This window comes from Neodiprion pinetum, chromosome 6 (genome assembly GCF_021155775.2).
Source record: "Neodiprion pinetum isolate iyNeoPine1 chromosome 6, iyNeoPine1.2, whole genome shotgun sequence".
In the NCBI taxonomy this organism is placed as follows: Eukaryota; Metazoa; Arthropoda; class Insecta; order Hymenoptera; family Diprionidae; genus Neodiprion; species Neodiprion pinetum.
In genome coordinates, this window is record NC_060237.1 from 27,328,803 (window position 1) to 27,349,433 (window position 20,631).

The window sequence follows — 20,631 nt, forward strand, 5'->3', positions numbered from 1 at the left end:
AAAATAATTAATCGAATTTGTTAAGTGCAGCTTCGAGGGGCGAGAAAGAGAGAGAGAGAGAGAGAGAGCGTAGAGAGCGAGTGAATAAATGAATTCATCGAGGCCGATTCTCTCCTGTCGAGGTTATGGCTTGTTTCCGATCCTCGAAGCGCCCCCCGGAGCTTATATATACGAATCGCAGAAATCTAAGATCGTATCCAAAGGCTATTAACCTGGCGACGAGTTTTTTTCCCTCAAATCATTGGCCAAATCTCTTTCCAATTTCTTTCCAATCAACCCGTAATCCGCCTCGTACTTTTGCCCCCCGTCTTCGTCGTTCTTGAAGGACCTATCCGATCTCTGAAATATATGTAAGGTCTATCAGATTGCGACAAAAGTTTGGTAATTAAGTGGTAAGTCAAGTCGACAGCTTTTGCGCACCGACGCTACGCAGCGGGTGTATAGGTGTAGGTACGTAAGATATAACCGAAACTCCACTCGCCGGCTTAGGCCGGCGGGGAGAAGAAAAAATAAGAGAAGATGAGAAAAAGGGAGCGAGATAGATGGGTCATTAGCAAGTTGAACAAGCTCCCTGGTATAACGAAACGCCGGTTCAGCAGTCTGCCAACTCTTGCGACACGTTCTACAACGAATTTCTTTTTTTTTTTCAGAAAACACCCGATCGCAGTTGAACCTGAAAATTTATTCGCAAAAGTCAAATGACGGTAGGGCGTCGATTTTTTGTTTTTTTCTTTCTTGCCCGAGAAACAAACAAGTCAGCTTATCGGTGACTTGTCGCGTTACCGATATCGGCTGCGACTGGCTCGTCCGGACTTCGTTATCAGGTGATAACGCTGCTTATTACACCGACAGCGAAAACGCGATGAGCGGAAATCTGATGAATAAATATTGACACGAAATCGGAGCTAAGGGTGGGGAGAAATATGGGATGAGGAAATTTATTTTCGCGATACGAGATCGCTGCAGAGTTCTTACAGCTACTGCGGTCCGGGTGTAATTTGATGCGGAAGAATCCGATTATTTTCTTCTCCCGGCGGCTCTTCGATCGAGTCGAGATTATGTATCGGAACCGTGAAATACAAAGAAGGTCGTAGATATATAACGCCGGGGGAATCACGCGGCGCGGGATATCGGAATAAGAGGAAAAGTTTTCGCCTGACGAATGCCGACGGGCACTTCAATTTCCACACCGTCGAGACTGCAGGACTCGATTAATCACCCCGAGACTTTCACTCGATATCAAAAAAACCAACCTCGGTATTTCTTCGTCGAAAAGACGCCGCGGAATATAAAAGAAAGGCCCGGCTTTTTCTACGCCAACGTTTCGTACGGGTCGCGATATTTTCGCAACTTTTCCGGATAACGCCCACGACGATGTCCCATCCTTGGAAATATCGTTCGAAACACTTTGCCGGCGAACAAACAACGGCGCGAGGAAACAGCTTGAGGAACTGTTATCCTTCACCTCTGGTGCAGGTCGAGGTGTGAGCGGAAGGTCGGCTTGCGGTTGGCAAGAGGATTGAGACGGTGCAACTCCGTTGCGGTGAGGTTGGAGATCCTCAAAAGAGTCGCCAGATGCGCTCTCAGATTTATTGGTTCCCGGTCACCGGGCTGACGGGGCTCGGCAATCCTCTTATTTCACGGATTCGATTTCCCCTTTATTCGAGCCGGTCGGAACGACATGTGTCACGTCCGTTTATCTCGCTCGTATCGAACAATCCGGCATGCGGTACGAGACACTCGGTATCGTACGTACGGGTATCCGTGCCGACGGAAAAAGGGACGCTTCGCACAAGATTGGCTTCGCTCTCTTCAACCGCAAATGCGGCCAATCCGGACATCGTTCAAACGCCCCGGGCACTCGTCGTTTTCGGGTGCAACACGCGTACTTTCGAAGGACCTCGAGGTCGGGCGCAGAATTCGATCTAATCGAACCTCGGTTGCTTTGGAAAATAGATTTGACCTCAAACGACTTTTGACGTATCCGGATGGTAACTAACCCAATTGGACGAACGTCTCATTGTCGGATAAATTCACCTTATCCGGCTCTTATCTCACAGACACAACGTCAGTCTCGTTTACGTTTCATCTTCCCGTAGATGGATCTGTAAATGGACGACACTCTCGTTATTTTTCACCTTTTGAAACCCTGATGTTTAAGGAACGACGAACGTCTCGACGGCGCTCTAAGCTCAAAGCGTGTACAAGTTGGTTTCGAATCATCGATCTCTTCCCATTCTTAAATCCGCGAGACTGTTATCTGGTTTATCTGCGATCTAACGCGCGGCGTCTTGTCTCCAAGGGAGTGTGTGTATCATGTATACGTATATAAGCCAAGCCAACGCAACGCGGGGGGTTCTATACTGCACGGTTTCCGAAACCCCACAGCTTCTTCCCTTGCGGCCTCCGGCAGACCCGAGCCAGACGGCACTATTGCTTCGCTCTAATCTCACTAATCTGTACGGCGGAGATTTGGCTTCGTATCGTGACTCGACTGTATCTCCCCCGAGTCGACGGTCTTTTCGATGGCAAAACGCAGTCTCCCTGCCGAGAGCTAAAGCTCGTTTTTTCGAGGAGGAATCGAAAACTGCGAGAACCGGCCCTTAATTGGCTCGAGACCTTTATCGGTCGACGGGTCGCTTACGCGTTATACAAAAAACCAAAAAACCAAAAAACACCAGGAACGAACCGCTGTACCGTTTTCGATCTTTCGAAGCCCGATTCCGCCCCCCGGATGCTCGGCCTACGAAATGAAGAAAGAGACGGGCAGCCAGTCAGGTTTGAAAGAGCCGAGATACCGTCGCGTATCAAAAGGCGAGCCTTTTCTCCGGGGGTCACTTCTTTCATTCGCCCTATCGAGCGACCCCCGCTCTGTTTACACGTGTCCCTCTTCTTCCGGGATGATCGTTAACGGCCTAGACACGAGGTCAACCCTCGCCGACCCGTGTTTTTCCCTTTCGCGGTTCGGACATGCCCGTTTGTCAAAAATATTCGCTTGTGTGGCGCGGGCTGCAAGCTCCGCTTTAGCTTGCAGCTATCGCAGGACGATTATAGTTCGAGCCAGTCGCTGTAAGAAAGCCTGACGATGCTAGCTAATTGATAGTGCAAGGCTGATTTGACGCAGAGATTCGAATTGCCGATTATTTTATTTCAATGATTTCACAAAAAATTACCTACAATGTCTACACGAAATAACGATGAAAATTTGTTTATAATTCGTTGGCATTCGAACGAGCTGAGCAAAGGTTTGTTATTCAAATTCAATTCCCATCGAACACCGTCACCGGCTGTTCGTGTTCGGCATCCGAACCGCATAAGTTTCGAGAACGGAAACTTCAGCCGCAGATCTAATTTTACTTTATGTCTGAATCATAGAATTATTCATCCAACCTTTTTCCATTTCGTTTTATTTATGCATTACCCTTTTACACTTATCCGCGTAACTTGTTACGCACGCGGTTGCAAATTGTAGATACCTAAAAAAAACTTCGATGATATTTTTCACTTCGTATACCTATGTATAATTCAGCCTTAAACCTTCGTTGCGGATGTTAATTCACCCCGCGGTACCTCGTACACTCGTAACGTACCGATCCATTTACGCTCCGATGCACGGACTCAGATTCCTGAATCGTATCGCCAATCCGACTGTCGGGACGAATTTCGTCAAAATAATTAGCGAGGCACGGAATCAGCCGTCATTCGAGCGGTATAAGCGATCGGTCCCTCGGAACGTGTCATCTGCAGGAAACCACCGTAGGGTTCAAAAGTTCAAGGTTCACAGTGAATATCCCCGGTAAAACGTTCGGCAACATGTCTCTAATTTAAATCCATTAGTCTTCTCTCCTCCGGTTCTCTCTCTCTCTTTCTCTCTTCCCACACCGCAAGCCAACATCGAGTCTCGCACTTTTGCCCTTAAACTTTTTAACCATCGCTCACCGCGATTCGCGCCCCAAGGCAATTGAAAAAAGTGCCCCCTCTATCTCGCCCGCTTTTGCCAGACTACCGAGCTTTTCTGCATTGAAGTTTCGCGAGTGCATCATAAACGGAGTGCAGTGACCCGGGGCAACCCTCCAACCCTCGCCTAATTCGACCCGCTCAAACCGTCGTCCGTATTCACGCGTACGGTACTAGAGAGAAACGGAATTCAGCTGTTGCACGTCATCTGCAAGAAGCGTCGCCTCCTCCCTTACATATACGTATGGCTATCGGGAGGCTGGGATACGTCGAGGGTTATTTATCGCGGGGTGCAATAAAACCGGGAATACCAAGAGACCACAAATCAATCCCTACTTGTTCTATCGCAACGCGAGGTGGCTGGATGAGGATGAGGAGGAGGAGGAGGAGGAGGAGGAGGAGGAGGAGGAGGAGGAGGAGGAGGAGGAGGAGGAGGAGGAGGAGGAGGAGGAGGAGGAGGAGGAGGAGGAGGAGGAGGAGGAGGAGGAGGAGGAGGAGGAGGAGGAAAAGGTCAACGTCGTGTCGTGGAGGCGGGCCAAGTCCCGAGGATACTCGAGAGTTTCTCGGGTAGTAAATCAGTGGTAAATCCCGAGCGCATCGGACAAGCCTGGCGAAAGCGATCGGAGATCAACGACGTCTTGCAATTTTGTCAGTGAACGCAATTCCGGTCGAGTACGTGTAACGTGTATCGTTATCGGGGTAAACAATTTTAAACTAATAACACGAAATAAACTTACGTATATCGAAAAGATTTTGCCTGCGAACTTTTCTCCTTTCGTACACATGCAAAAAGTACCGGGTGCAGGGAATTAATAAATTATTTCCCGACTGTACGACACGCGCGGAAAGCGACAACTATTCCCTCCCTTTTTATACTCCCTTCGTTCGGGAGGGACAGATAAATATACTCCCACGAATATTTCAGGCGCAAATATGAAAGGTAAACCAGTTTCCCTCGTTTAATTTTTCAAAATGTCAACGTTGACGTAACGTTGGCAGATTTTACCTTATACATCTTTTCTCCGTTCCTACCCTGAATTTGCGTCGTTCTATTTTTAACTTCAAAATCACGCGGGTTTTGCGTGGACTCGAATCGTTACGAGGGAAGAAACGCGGCCAAATCATTTCAATTTCGAATATACCTGCGTAATAGGTAAAAAAAAAAAATAATTGTACGAATATTTTTTTTCTACTCTTCTCTTTTGCCATTACCGTGTACATATTTACGCATCTTCTTCACGATCCGAGACGGACTAGCAAAGAACTGCGTACACCGAGGTAGCTATAGAATTTGAAGCACGACAGCGATGACTCTTCCAATATTGTCACTCAATAAACGTCTGCATCGCGACGGAGGCAAAAATCATTTCCTTCGAGCACGAGATAAAACGTTTCTTTTCTTAAAAAAAAAAAAAAAAGTGAGGCTCAAGAGTGAGTCGTGTTTGGTTTCGATTTCTCACAGAATTCCTTTATCCCAGGGTCTTACTCGCGGGGCGTTATTTTCGTCTGTATTTTTGAAAGGATCAGAAAATTACATCGCGAAGAGAAAACAAGCGTTAAAAAACGTTCGGGCTGATAATAATTGAACGCCGGTGAATATCTCATCGATCTCTTTACCGCCAACCGTGGTTAATACTTATCTGTCCACGCCCACGTTTCGTTGGACAAAATAATAACAGCCATGCGTTTACACTCTAATGTAATATTATAATCGACCCGTTATTTTTTCATCCGTAGTCTGAAATGATTAGAAAAAAAAGAAGAAAGAAAGAAAAAAAAAAAAAAACAGGATGTTGGCAAAAAAATAAGTCTGAAGGCTTTTCTGTCTACTAAATCCCAGTGCCAGAAACGGACGCGAGCACCCTGAGACCGGAAGACACGCCGTAGAACAGCGCTGGCAGAAAAACGGGTGCCAAAAACAGAAACCACTGTAAGACTTCCGGCGCACCGTCACCCCCGTGAAAATGCGAACAAACCTGCATGCAGAGCGCAGCAGCATTGCACAGCTTTCGCCTTCCGGTTTTGTCAGTATATAACAACATTCACGGTATAACCAGCAGAGATTTTTACCCGCAGCTTTTTATTAGGTACGTTTTAAAAATTCTTTTTCATCCCTTTTAAACGGGCACGTCGCTGGCTGGGCGCAGCTTTTTATGACCAAGTAGAGTCAAAAGCAACGGTGGCAACGAATTCAAGAGTCCGGGGGGGTGAGGGAGAGGATTTAGGTGGAAAAACCGGCCGGGCGATATTACCAGCTAAAACATATGTGACGCTGCCAGACCTCTAAATTACTCCCGTACCGGGGAGTAGGAATATTAGACGACGTCGGGGCCTTTTTGTTCGCGGTTTGTTTAGCCCCTCAGGAGCCCTTGGACTCCGCCTCCGCCTCCGACCCTCCGGGTACTTTTATGGACGGAGCCACGTACTACACGCGCAAAGTATTAACATTTGCATGGGGGACGATTTTTTACCAACTTCTACTCCCCCCCATCACTTTTTTTTTTTTTTTACTTCTTATCTACCGCGCGACGGGGGGATTCGGACGAGACAATTTCTTGCCTCGCTACCTTCGAAGCCGTAGCTCACCCTGCGCTCGTCTCTCTCTCTCAAGCAAAATATCTATCTATCTATGTGCACATATATGTATATATGTGTGTATATATATATTGTATGTATATATTGTAACGTTCTATGACGTTACAAAAATTAATAACGATTCGTGAGCTTATTTAATGAGTCAAATTAAAGGCGCAAATAAAATGTTGTGAAAAAGCTTTAATAGCAGAGAACGTGTTTCTAGTTTAAACTCTGAAACAAGACTGTTTTCACAATAATGTTGGTTGACGCAGCAACCTTATTCTTTTTAAAGACATGAGAGGTTTGTAAACTTCTTTTATCTATGATGACTACTAGATCATTGAAAGGGGGTAAGACGGGTGATTTCACCCATTGTAACAATATGTGTATATACATATATTTCTCTTTCACCCCCCTTTCATCCGCTTTCCCTCTCACACTCCCGTTCTTGATGATCCTGCCTGCCCATCCGCGCGTGAATTCCGTCCTCGTCCTTGCTCCCCCGACTCTTGTTCGTCGCGACTCACAACTGATTACCGCCACGGTTACCGGAGGTAATTAATGACGGCCTGGAACACCCTATCAGAATCTTCCTCTCTCCTTTGGGGGTTGGAGTAACCGTGTATAGATATTTTCCGATCCTTAACGCCCGTCGAAAAAGAGAGAGAGAGAGAGAGAAAAGAAAACACGTCTGCGGGAGAAACTCTGCTAATTGCAAAAAATCTGGTCTAGCCCTTCTCTTCCCGGTTGGTGTTCGGATGTTGTTGTTCCTCAGGGGGATTAAGTGAAATAAAAACAAGAGAAATCGGAACGGAATTCCGCGACCCGGAAAAGACTGTTCCGCATTCCTCTATGGCGGAGAGATTTATATTTATGCTTTTTTGATTGCAAACTGCCGAATAACAGGTTACGCGATTACGAGGGTTTGTTACCCTGGTGAATTTTCTTTTCTTCTTTTCATTTTCTGAGAATAGCGACAATGGTCGACAAGTACAACGTGGAATAGTCTAATTTTACGAAATTGTTAGGCGAAACAAGGGGGCGCAGAGTGCGAGGGGCAGGATGAAATTCCTCCTCGGAAGGATGAATTGCCCGGATCTCAACCCCGCCGCGTGTGTGCAGGGAATAAGTGACTAATTTCACGTAAGAAATGCCGGAGTGACGGGTCCCTCGGGAACTGGGTATACACACGCGTTCCATTATACCTAATGCTACGGAGATACGTGCAGGGTATTAAGGTACGAACAGATTCTAGGGATGCCGCGTGTCTGTGCGGGACTCTAGATGAAAAAGAATCTGCACCGGCACCGCAGATCCATGCCCGTATCACAAAACGGCTGGCCCTTTATATTGTCCGGCTGTGTAACGTCGTCTATTGGATTACTGCGGTAACGAAAGTACAAATTTGTTTCAATTCTTTCTCCGCGACGCGACTTATTCGCTTCATCCCTAACCCTCTGCAGAAAATATGTTACAGTTACAGGTACAGAAAAGTTCAGTAAAACTGGTAACGTTAAAAAAAACAAACTGTTTGAATATTGTTGGAATTACGAAAAACGAGGTACGCTTAACCATTTTGCGCCATTGTCGATCCTTTTTTGGTTACTGCAACGCAAAATCAGTTTGTGAGGTTTACTCTACTTTTTTAGCTAAGTAAGGCTTTGACGTCAATTTATCGTTGCACAAGCATTAAATTTTCCCAACAGTCGCAAGAAAATCTAGCAAGAGCGATCGTAATGAGACAGAATAGTAACGGATACTAGACTTTCCGGTAACGGCTAGAAAACTAATTTTCATTTTCTAACTAGAACTATATTTTTCGACTGTGGTAAAAAATGAAAATAATTAAGGTGAGGCTACACCGTGTACTACACCACGCTTCATATTTTGCAACATCGTGTGTTCCAGCTCAGGGAATACACTCTCACCGAAAGATACCACGAGGACGATGTAGAGATGGAATTTGTTAGCAACGACGAACTCATGTCCCAGTCTTCGGCGGCAAGGATCATCGACCCAAATCGCGACCTCAACGAGGCCATCGCTGAGGAACGCAGGGAAATGGAACCTTACAGATACAGGTGAAAACTATCGATGCTCGTTAACTCGAACCTTCTACCCGGTTATTTTTTGGACATGATCCATGACCGATTCAACTTGGGGTCAAATGACGCGTGCGTTTGTATGATTCAGGGTATTATTTACAAAAATTCACCTGCATTTCGGTAAAATGTACCCCGAATTGCGCAAAAACAGGCAGATTGTTTTAAAATTTACCTTGAATTGCGTAACTTCACTCTAGGTTGAATTGGCCATGGGTTATTTCCACGAAATAATACAATCTAAACATAACACATCTCACAAATTGCAACCAAATTAATTCTACAAGTTGAAAGGAAGAAGAAAGATCTCTTGTTGGGTTAATTGTTGAAAAAATGGGACAAACAGTGAAAGAAAGAAAAAGAAAAGAAAAAATATTTTGTTATGTATTGTTACCGCAGCAGTGATCGCACGACTCGGTAATAATTTTCTGTATGAATAAAGAGAGAGAATAAGCGGAGAGACAGGGTGAAAGAAAGAGTGAGATAGGAGGAACTGGAAGAGGAGGGGAGGAGATGATAGGTGAGTCAGCGAGTGACCAACTGACTAAAATAAATTGAGGTAAGGCGGAGAAGGAAGAGGAAGAGTGAGGTTCGCCGGGAATCGGAGAGAAGGAGAGAGTCGCCGCTATTCAGAGAGCGAGAAAGAGAAAGAGAGAGAGAGAGAGAGAGAGAGAGAGAGAGAGGGAGAGAGATTTAGAGACGCTCTCGGAGGCAGCTAAAACGCGAAACCCCGAGACGGTTCGGGGGCGTTGGAGCCCGAAGACGACAAAAGCGGGAGATTATTGCGGCATATACCGACGTATTCGGGGAAGCGTCGAGGTATGATAATGGAATACGCGGCTCGGACCATCGCCTCGCATGAAAACAACCCTTCGCCAGCTTTTTCACCCCAGTATATTATTATTTTCGATCCAGGTACTGGACAACCGACAACAATCAGCTGGTCACCGACCTTCCGAGGGACAACAAGGAGGCCATCCTTCACAGCATAGCCTCCACTTACGCCCAGCGGGGAAAAGCACCGACTCCGACAACCGTTTCCTGGCCGCCGAGGGACGCCTTGGCCAAGACGTCGAAGGCGCCCGGATGGCCCTATTACCATACCATGTATCAGCAACAGCAGCAGCAGCAGCAGCAAAACTCGAACCTTCAAAGGATCCACTCGTTCGATAACAGCCAGCAAAAAATTAACGCCGACGATCGGAAACGGAACTCGACCCTGCTTCGACCCTGGGGAAACTTTACCACCACTGTTGACCGTGCCCATCGACTCAGAGTCAAGCACCACAGGCTACCGTCGAAGGGAAAACACCCCAGAGTTCGTAAGTGACTTTTGTTTTCTGTTTTTTCGTTCCTAAATTGCATGACGCGATTCCAGATATTTTTTTTTTTTTTTTCTCCTCTCTCTGTCTCTCTACTTTTGCAGTGAATTGGTAAAACCAAGTGCAGTCTCTACCTTCCCCTAAGCTAATTACTTGCCGTTTGTCATACACACGCATACTGCCCAATGACTCTTTTAGCCGATGTTCAATTCGACTTCAAATGATTTTCCAACTGTGCCGAGCCATTCCGATCGCATTTTATGCCTAATTAACCCTGGAGAATTTAATTTTCGCCCTACGCGACCGTGTCGCTGTTTTTTCTTTTTTTCCTTTCACCCTTCGTTTTTTTACTCAACTTTCTGAATTTTTTCCCAACCGCGCAATTAACGCAAAATGAAACATTTGCTAGTTGATTAAATTTTTTTAATTGCTGCGCGTATTAGTTCGACGCGTTGTGCCAGAACGCTGGCGGTGAAGAAGGAATAATTTTGTAATTCATGCAACGCGATCGTCGTCGTGTTCTCATTTCGATCCGCGAGTCGAATCCGCAAGGTCTGTCTACATATTATACCCGGTGATTTCTTCGTCAAGAAGGATAAATCAGCTGGCGACCCCGCAGCATAATATCCCGGGTCTTTTCCCAGCGTAACTAATTGGGTAATTAACGCTAGCTGTTTCATTAACCACGAAAAGGTGTCCCGTGCCATTTCCACCCTTTTAACCCTTTAACTGCTGAATTATAATTCAGGTTAGCGACGATCGTCGAACCGAGCCTTCCCTCCGCGCTTCCCCTTCTTCCAAATTATCCAGCAGTTAAAACCCGGCTTCGTATTCATCCCATGATCGCTGACAATTGCAGGTAAATTACGTGAGGACGTGTCGACGTGCATGAAAGAGAGAGAGAGAGAGAAAGAGAGAGAATGAAAAAACAAATCACCCCCACCAACAAATAAACCCTAGGATCGGTGTCCGCGGAATCTCGGCTGTTATGGGTAAATTTTTTATTTCAACTCCCCAGGAATGCCGAGAAACTGTAAGGTCGGCGAATGGGGACCGTGGAGCGCGTGCAGCAGGAGTTGCGGGGTCGGCGAGACGCAGAGAACGAGAAAGATCAGTGTGAAACCCCGCAGGGGAGGAACGCCCTGCCCTCCGTTGAAGGAGACGAAATGGTGCGGCAGCGCGAGTCCTTGTTCACCGGGCAGCGGGAAGCAGGTCGTCGATATATATCAGTGGTAGGGAAGGAAAATTGATAAACGAGGGAAAATCAAGGGATAGAGACCGAACGCGAGAGTACGTTATACACGTTGTAATAGAGAAAGTTTAAGAAATGAAGAAAAACTTAATAACATAGTAATTATACGTAACATATGATTATGTGACGATAAGCCAAATAATTGAAAACCAAAGATATGTGAAAGGGCGAAAGTAGCAACCATCCCCCCAACCCCCTCTGTTCTTGTATACATCTCTTTCAGCCGTGCAAGTATGTGTGTACAATTTATATATATATATATATTATTAATATTTTCAATCGCGTTAATTCGAGTAAATTTCATATTATATTACATATATATTGGACCGGAATCGCTTATTATTGCTGCAACCGTCTTGATATTCTCTTTCAATACGTTAATTCTTGGAGGGAAATTGAAGAATATTTCAGTCCTCGGAATTTCACAATCGCGTCAATCTTCCAAATTCGTATACTGCCAATACCTGTTGTCGCTGCTTTTATAATACATTATATGCAAGTCAATACGTGATGTATGAGTATATACATACATATATATATATATATATATGCGTGTATATATACATATATATATGTATATAGATGTATATACTGACGCACGACAACGAAAAATTTCTCGCCGAATCCGTCATCATTGTACCTGTTTATTTAAGAGCAAAAATCCAAAGTTTTAGCGTCAACCAAACAAACGTTAACTTTACTGTACGTAGGTAGATATGAAATTTTTCAATTGATGAGTAGAAAAAGAACATGACAAAAACCGTGGTCTACCGGGTGTATAATTTCACGAGACAATCCAAAGGTTGCAATATTATTTTTTCAATCTACGCTACATCCACATCGTATATCACACATTTCTTCTTTTCGAATTATTTAAACGAACGAACTTGATAAACGACAACGCGGTAAAAAAAAAAATAAAAGAAAAAAAACCTGTAAAACTAATATGTTCACTGCGAGAATGGTCAATATATATTTTCTGTCCAAATAGTCAAATGATAAAACAAGAAGAAAAAAAAAAAAATATGAACAAATGAATAAATGAAGTTGCATCGAACCCTCTATTTTCATGAAATAAAAAGTAAAAAAAAGAAAATAAATAAAAAAAGAAAACGAAAAAATACTACAGAATCACGACAACAGTTGTGAAATCTTATTGCCATAAATCGTGTCTAACTATATATATAATAATATATTACTATATATCTTGAAAAACCTTGGGATTAAGTATATAATATTGTATATGTATAATTTATCGAGTACAGAATATAAAGTGGGTGAAAATTTTTACAAAATATCATCAGGTACGGTTAGGTAAGTGTATTATATCGTAGAGTTACCGTTAACGATAATAACTAATTATTAATTATGAATAAAAACAAAAGCTAATGACAAAATTTGAAAATTGGAAGAATAAAAAAAAAAAAAAATCAATTAAACGTCACTTACAATTTAGTGTATAATGTATTAAATATAGATGATCATGTACTGCCCGAGACAAGGCTTGACTCTCCGCTACTGCATTCGAAATCTTGTCAAATCTCGTCCTCGAATCAGTGTTTCTGTCGCAATTTTTTTTGTCCGTAAAATACCCCGTATCCCTGGACAACATCCGAACGAAAAAAAAAAAAAAAAGAAAATAACTTTGAACAGCCCGAACGGCCGTAAAGCAAGTAAATCAGATTCCATAAAATCGACGGGAAAATGGGCCAAGCCGATGTAACGTAATTTTAAATCTAGGGTACAACGTTTTATATAATACAGATCGTGACTAAGGCTTTCAAAGGTTTGATATTTCTTTTTTCAACCTGAACAACTCGTCCGTACATATGTACTTTGTCAATCGCGTGCAATAATATACCTGCACGTTGTATGCGTATACAAGTTTTACGTGAATTATACATATAACATACATATATATATACGCGTAGGTAAACATACATAGACAATTCGGTACGATTGATCGCGATCCTGTATCGATCGCCTTAATACACGATTAGCATCAAATTTTTTTCGTTTATTTTTCTCGCGTATAAAAAAATCGTTATAGTAAAAATTCAAACCGTTAACAAACAACACTAATAATTATAATAACAACAATAATAATCGTAAATATTGGTAATACGATGTAATAAATATTAATAAACGAATAATAATAATAATAATAATAATAATAATAATTCTGTACAAGACACTGTGCATTCTATGGAATAAGAAAATTAGATTCTAGGCTTAGCGATAAGCGATATATATGTAGCGACGTGTAACATATAAGTTTATATTACATAATAAAAATCTATCCAGGAAAACGTGAGTTTTAAATAAAAGTGAAAGAAACTCGGCCGCCTTGTTAGAATATCTAATTTCAGGTATGAAACGTGCGTGCGGTAAACTGTTGAAAGAAGAATGGAGAAAAGCTTCGTCGAAGCTACACGTATAATACCGCGGGTGGGAAAATAAAGTGAGCGGGTGCAGATAAAACATGATTAGGGATGGTTAAACGCGATTAAACGATTGTTTTACTAACTCCATCCCACGCAGGCTTGAGTGCCGAATGAACGATAAGCCCAAACCCGAATCGCGAACCGCGTTTCCTCCCCTCCCTTATTCCCGAGTCCGTCGAGCGAAATATCTGGAAGGCCGGGGTTCCGACCAACACCCTGGGCATCGCTGCTCGCGGCTCGCCGCGTTTAATCATCGCCGAAACATCCCTCAGGCAGAGCGAAGCGAGCCGAAGCCAAGCGGCGCGATAACGTATCGATAACGCGCGTGTCCCGAAAATCAAAACTCTCTTTTATTAGCCCAGTTTTGAACCTCGTTAGAGGTCCCTTCGCTCTGCCCGGTTTATTTCACGCCCCTCTGACTTCGATGTTTACCCTACAGTTGTGCTCGGTGGTTGTCAAAAGGGTGCAAAAATATTCCCTCTCACCGACACCCTCCCCCCGCCTTGATCCCGACAAATGCTCGTACACGCGATAAGAGTGTAATTACGCTGCATTGCACGATGCGGGCCTGCTTTCGGGGCATTTCTGAATAATTTGGGTGTCACTTTTTTTACGGGGCATTTACACCCTCGCGCGTAAAAAATCTAGAATTCGTACACTCTCGACCGATTTTCTTCCGCCAAGGATTTTCGAGGCAGAACAGATTTTTAACTTTTCGTAATTCTTTTCAAAAGTTTATTCGCGACGAGTTAGGTATAATATGATACTTGTATACCTACACATATGTTACATATGTAAACTGAACAACGTTTCACGGGATAAAATTTCGGGCTTCGTATTCTACCCCGCGGTTTGTCATATTTGAATGCCGCCTGCGATTTTTATCGCACGGTTATACCTGCGGGACAGAAAAGGGAACATTCTCGTTTCTCTTGTTATTCAAACGAGAAAACGGTAAGCCGATAGATCTCTGCGGGTATCTATCTCTAAAGAGATTTTCCGGGTTACAATCTGAAGCTAGATGTGAGAAATTTTCTGGCCTCGAGATGACGGACTAGTTGACCAGATTTTCGGGACCTTTAGATCTGTGCTTTGTCCAATAACCACCCCCACATACACAGACGCACCTTATTCGCCGATTGAAATCTGTGGTTAATTAAATTCGTTGAGCCCCTTGTAACCCTCGCCTAGTAGCATGCCGAAGCAGGGCTCGACGATAGGAGGCCAAATGAATGTCCCCCAAAAAGCGCAGTCCCAAGTCCCAAGAGAACGGTGAAACGATAAGCTCTTCCACTTTACAATCCCTCGGAGGACCGGCCGTAATTCCTCCCAAAAATCCCCGGGCCTGATCCAAATTCGAATTATATACGGTCTTTCTCCGACGTTGCAGTACCGGCATAATAGCGGAAAGAATTTCCAAGGGGGCTCAACCGTGCAGTTTGAAATAAGAAAGTGACGACGTCGTCGTGGCGAGGAGTGAGTGGCGCACTTCAGGTTTATGGGCTGCGAAGGGGTTTAAAGGGACGGCCAAAGCTGTCCTGTGCGTAAAGTAAATTCGCCGATCGACGGGATGTCTCCACCCCCGTTCGAACCTGGCTGCTTTTGAAAAGCTCGCGGGATAGGAAAAGGAGGAAGCGAAAGGAGAGAAAAAGAATTCCTCCGAACCATTCGACATCATGTTGCGGGCGGGCTGAACCGGATAGATTGAATAGAATTGAGAGCCCCGGGATGAGGGGCGGGGGAAATTTTATCCGGCCGCGAAATGGGGATGAAAACGGGTCGAGATTATGATTGGATCCGTTTCCCTTATCCTGCGGGGCCTCCCGTCGAACCCTCCGGAGTAGTTCACCGGTGTGCGAAACCCTATTTAAATACGCGAAAACTCGCGCCCTTATTTCCACGTTATATACCGAAGGGTCGCTCAACCCGTACTTCAGCCCTGTTATCCTCCCCCCCCCCCCCCACCCCCACCCCCCTCCGTCACCTGGGACCGCCCCGTACACGGCATACAACAAACCTACCCCCCGACTCCATTTGAATAAGAAGCACATTTTAGCGAGATTAGGACAACGAAGGGGTTCCAACCCTCCGTACCCTCGGCCCTCGCTTCAACGCCACCGCTCGAATAAACCAACCGAAGAGTGAAATCGTCGTACTAACGATAAACAGGGATGAAAAACCGAACGTGCCGAATGGCCCAATTACCCGGAATTTCTAATGCCCCTCGGTGAGTCGGGCATCGAATTTATCATCCTAGAACATCCCGTGAACATTTTCGAAACCCACCCTCTCTCTTCTCTATTCAACTTTGTAGAATCGTAATTTACCAGCTACAGTAGAACGCTCGCGTTTCAGTCTGTCGACTTCTGGAGAAATCCTCAGACTCTGTTCGAAGCGACTTGGAAAGACTTGCGGTTCGGGAAACCGGGAGTGCACATTTAAATGGACATGTCCGTCTGGAGTAACAGTCTCAGTTGAGTGGAAGGAGTAGTCGCGCTTTGCGAGACCATTATTTCTCCGTTTTGAAATAGTGGGTATTGCATAATATACAGTGAGAAAGAAACGGTTTGTTCAATTTTACAGCCTTTCGGTGGAGCGCGAGGATGGCAATTTCTCGAGCGAAAAATTTGCCCAATATAATGTACGTGCAATTTAACAGGTTTATTATCATATACATTGCAGGGAAATAAGAATTGAAAGGTTTAATGTAGGCGCTCGGTTATACAATGCTCAGTCGGCAGCTATTAAGGTGTAAGAGAAATTTATGCATTTCGCGTTTTGAATATCATTTCCTGGGATAATATTTCCCCGAGTCGGAAACTCGGAAATGAAAGTGTCTGCTTGGGTGATATTTAAGTGGTACATACCACCCGGATCGAGTTTCTGTATTTCGCCCTCTTCCTCGCTTCCTCTTTCTGGGTCAGGTGTGGGTCAATTTTTCGAAACTGTTATTATACCCGCTAAGAAACCTTCTTACAAGCAAGCTCAATCCTCGGAGATCGAAAGTTACTTGTCGTGTTGTAAAATTTGACCAAGCTGAAGTTGTGAAGTAAAATGTTTCACAGACGATTTCAAATGATATCATGAATTCAATATGGCTGCCGTTTACGCGATTGCAATTCTATTTCGATTATAACATCATTTCCAGTGCACGCTATTGATCCAATCTTATTTCACGTCAAATGAAAAAGTGGTAAGCATCGTTCGAATATCCTTTGACGTTCGAAAATAGTCTAGAATTTTTAATTTCTACTAGCGAAATTTCCTCGCGTAACGTCTGCACATTTTCAACTCTGTAATTTTAACATTGAGAGTATATATTTCGGTGTTTTTATTTAGGTAAGAATTTAATAAATACAATAAATTTGCTACACACTCAAGTAAATTCGAATTCCTTTTTTGTATTTTTCTTATAAACTCTAGTAAAATCCAACATTTTCATCGTAATTTCAAGGCAAATACATAGCAATCTACGTCGCTACACCGAATTCGTAAATTTCGAACCTGATTCCGCAATTCGACAACTCTGTTGTACAATAAATGCGTGGTAAAATCAGAATAACTGTTAACAGTGTAAATCGTGAGTACGTAGCTCGACGCGGCACGTCAAATAAATGGAGTGGAAAGAAAATCGGATGCGAGGGTCGGTCGGTAGAGCCGGATACCGATATCGGCTGGAAATCCACGTTAGCGAGATATTAATTAGCAATTTAGTCAACGGGGCTGGCTAGCAGGCGGAAATCCAGTCGCCCCGGAGCGCGTATCAATCAGTTCGTATTGCCGTGAAACGCACTCTCGGAATTTGAGAGCACGTCGATGAGGAGGGTGAGGGGATGACCCCATCTCGTCCCCGTATTCGTCATCATCTCGGATCAACGCCCGGCACCGACGTATCCATAGATTTCTCGTTTCCATCGCTGATCGTCCATTTGCATCTTTATAGAGCATTATATTCCCGCGGCATGGATTTCCGAGTGCAGCCCGTATCGCACCTGCACACGTGAGACCGATTTCACTCGTAATAAAGGCGCCCGACGCATCCTCGGTATCGAATTTCACCGAGGCGAGGACGATCCGGGCTGCAGGTATAGCCATGGGGGAATTATCGTGTTACAGAAAATAACGTTGTCACCCTTCCAGCTTTCCTTTTATGCTTCGCTCGGGGAGAAAAATGATCTCGAAAGTATTACAGGTACACCGTGAGCCGATTCCGCGTCCTTGCGGTTTCTCCGCGTGTCTACAATACTCCGGGATGATTAATCAAAGACCTGGCAGAACGCGGATGTGTTATATCGTGGAAGTAGAAACAAACGAAAATCGTGTACCGTTAATAATTCTGTCAGTTATCGCACAGTTTGTATAATAATTCTTATACCCGCCGTTTCGCGCTACGTACACTTAGGGACAATCAATCTGAGACGGCCAATTTTTTACACCGGACAGTTATGTTGGCAACACGGAGAAACCTACAGCGCCATAGTCGGCCAAGCGCGAAACTAACTCAATATCAATAAACGTAACACAACCCATGACCGTCGAATCTAACCTTAGAATTGAGGTGTTAATCCAGCAAGTCATTATCTCCGCGGTATTCTAAGGTTGGATTCGACGGCCATGGGTTGTGTTACGTTTATTGAGATTGACAATAAGCTTGTTTCGCGCTCGGCCCGCTATGGCACTGTAGGTTTCTCAGAGTTGCCAACGTAACTGTCTAGTGTAAAAAATTAGCCGTCACAGATTCATTGTCCCCAAGTGTACATACCCGGGTTATCTGTACCTCTTCTACACCTACACCCGTGTAACGTGCAGGTATAATGAGAATAGTCTCGCCATTTTCATATCGTTTCAAGGGCCAAGCCTGCTCCTGCGGGTTGAATCCTTTGGATTTTGGGGTGAACCTGACACAATGGGCGGTAGGGTGAGTTACGCGTAATATCGAGGGTCGTCTATAGGCGGTGATATAGGGTCGTTGAAGCGAAAGATTGGCGAACGGAGTACGCGGTAAGTTTTTGCGGGGGCAGCTTTTATCCGCGGGCCGATATGTGTACTCGATCAAAACGCAATCTATTACCGCACTTAATCATTTTCGATTTAACTAATAGCGCGACCGATTTGTAGGTCGTAAGCCGGGTCGTCGTGAGCTGGGGGTTGAAAATCCGGGCGAAGCTCCGCGCTGCTCGAAGCCATCGAAGACGCGCGGATGCCGTAATGCGTATATAAATAGCGGACGAGTACAGGCGTGTGTGTTAACGCGTGTGTGCGTGAAAAAGAGAGAAAGGGAGAGGGGGGAGGAGGAGCTGCTTTTGTCGGGGGGTGCTGTTTGATGAATTTGGATCGCACACGCACGTCCCTGCGACGCGCAATGCGGCCTGTACGGTAGGGACCACTTTTGTGCTCGGAAATTCTCAAGTATATACAATTTATCCGGCAAAAAAATTATTGCCACAAAAATGAATTCCCCTAGAGCATGATTTCGTGGCTAGATTGGAATTGCTCTTGAAAATTTCAGCAGCTCTGACGAAAATCTGTGGGACAATTCTCAGGGTGACATTCTTATTCGAACGGTAAGCCAGTTGTTCGGTAACTCGACTTACGAGTAATATCCTGAATTATACACATATATCCCTGGGAATAAATTGAATTCTCCTTTCTAACGAAAGACATTTATTTGCGTTGCTTTGTTTGTGTAATTATAAAGGAGTACAACGTTTTTAATTTTCAGTTTCTTGGGTTGCTCGAAGACGTTGTATGCGTTCGAGAACGAAGAAAGCCGGCGGTTCGCTGAAGTACGGATTTTAGTGGGTCTCTGGAATAAGCGAGCTAGTCGGCTTGGTCCCCTTCACCAGATACCCGTCCATGACAGCCCCTAATGCTTCGTAATAAAACTCATCATATATTTATGCAGCATGCGAGACCGTAAGCAGGGTACTTTTCAGCCATTCTCAAACGAAAAGAAAGAAGTCGGTTTTACCCTCCCTTTCGTCCAGTCCTACCGTAGCGAATTTTAGTGATCGAGCACAATGGTGGAGTGGTACAGGAACTGCTGAAACTAAAAAACAGAAGCACTTTTATTGTTCGAAACGAAAGTTTTGAGGGTGGGTGTATTTCCCGCACCTTGGTACCAAGCTATTGAATATCGTTCGCGAACGTTTAATTTCGTTCTTATCACAATCGATATCGAACGATCGGCTTACGCGCGAGCAGAGCAGCATCAGAGGAGGGAGCTTAGGCAAGCTTAGGCGCAAACTCAAGGGATCTTACGAAGTAAATGAAGTTCAAGTGGAGCTCAGAGTCTGGTCCCATATCGCGTTCTTTTGTATACGTATGATTATGAATATTCTGTGTCACTGCGGGATATAAAGAGTAACGCGACTTTCGCACAATCTGTGCCCCAGCAGGACTTGACTCGGGTAATTTAAAACGGCTGCGACGCCGCCCTCGTCTATTTTCCATTCCCCCCTTTGAAAGCATTTTCACAATAACAGCAGCTAGATATGAAAAAAAGCAACTCGGCGGGTCTGCAGATATGTAATCGAAGTGATTCATCCCCTGACAACGAACATCGCGAGATTAATGCGCCAAACCAAACTCCACGATTGGCTCCCTCGGTTGGGTGCCGATTGGTTACAAACACGCAGCGGGTAAATTCCGCGGTCTTGTAACACTCGATGCAGTCATTTTATGACCAGCCAAGAGGTTTCAGCGTCCAGCACCCTCATTGTTCTGACCTCGATCAATCCGGGTAAGAATGAGAAGTCCGATGTATCGAAGGGGTGATTCGAGAGAACTTGATGCTCGAGACTCTCGCGATCAGTTCAATTGTCCGAACTTCGGAAACAGGTTTAGAATAAGGCTACGAATAAAGTTGACGATATTTCGAGATAAGAAAGACCCCGAAGCCTGCATGATGAACTTCTCGAAAAGATTTTGAACGCGTTCAAGAGTATAAGGTGTGTGAGATCGTGGAAGATGCAGCC

At 44.5% G+C, this 20,631-nt stretch overlaps 1 protein-coding gene across 1 annotated transcript in view; it reads left to right on the top strand.

Moving 5' to 3' along the window:
• The window catches only part of LOC124221355 (spondin-1), a 110,926-nt gene extending 98,023 nt beyond the window's left edge, over positions 1–12,903 (top strand). Inside the window, exons 6-8 of the mRNA XM_046631289.2 lie at positions 8,443–8,615; positions 9,552–9,958; positions 10,977–12,903. Coding sequence (XP_046487245.1) covers positions 8,443–8,615; positions 9,552–9,958; positions 10,977–11,194 — 798 coding nt within the window. The 3' untranslated portion in view covers positions 11,195–12,903. The remainder of the gene's footprint in view (positions 1–8,442; positions 8,616–9,551; positions 9,959–10,976) is intronic.
• The last annotated feature ends 7,728 nt before the right edge of the window (positions 12,904–20,631 follow it).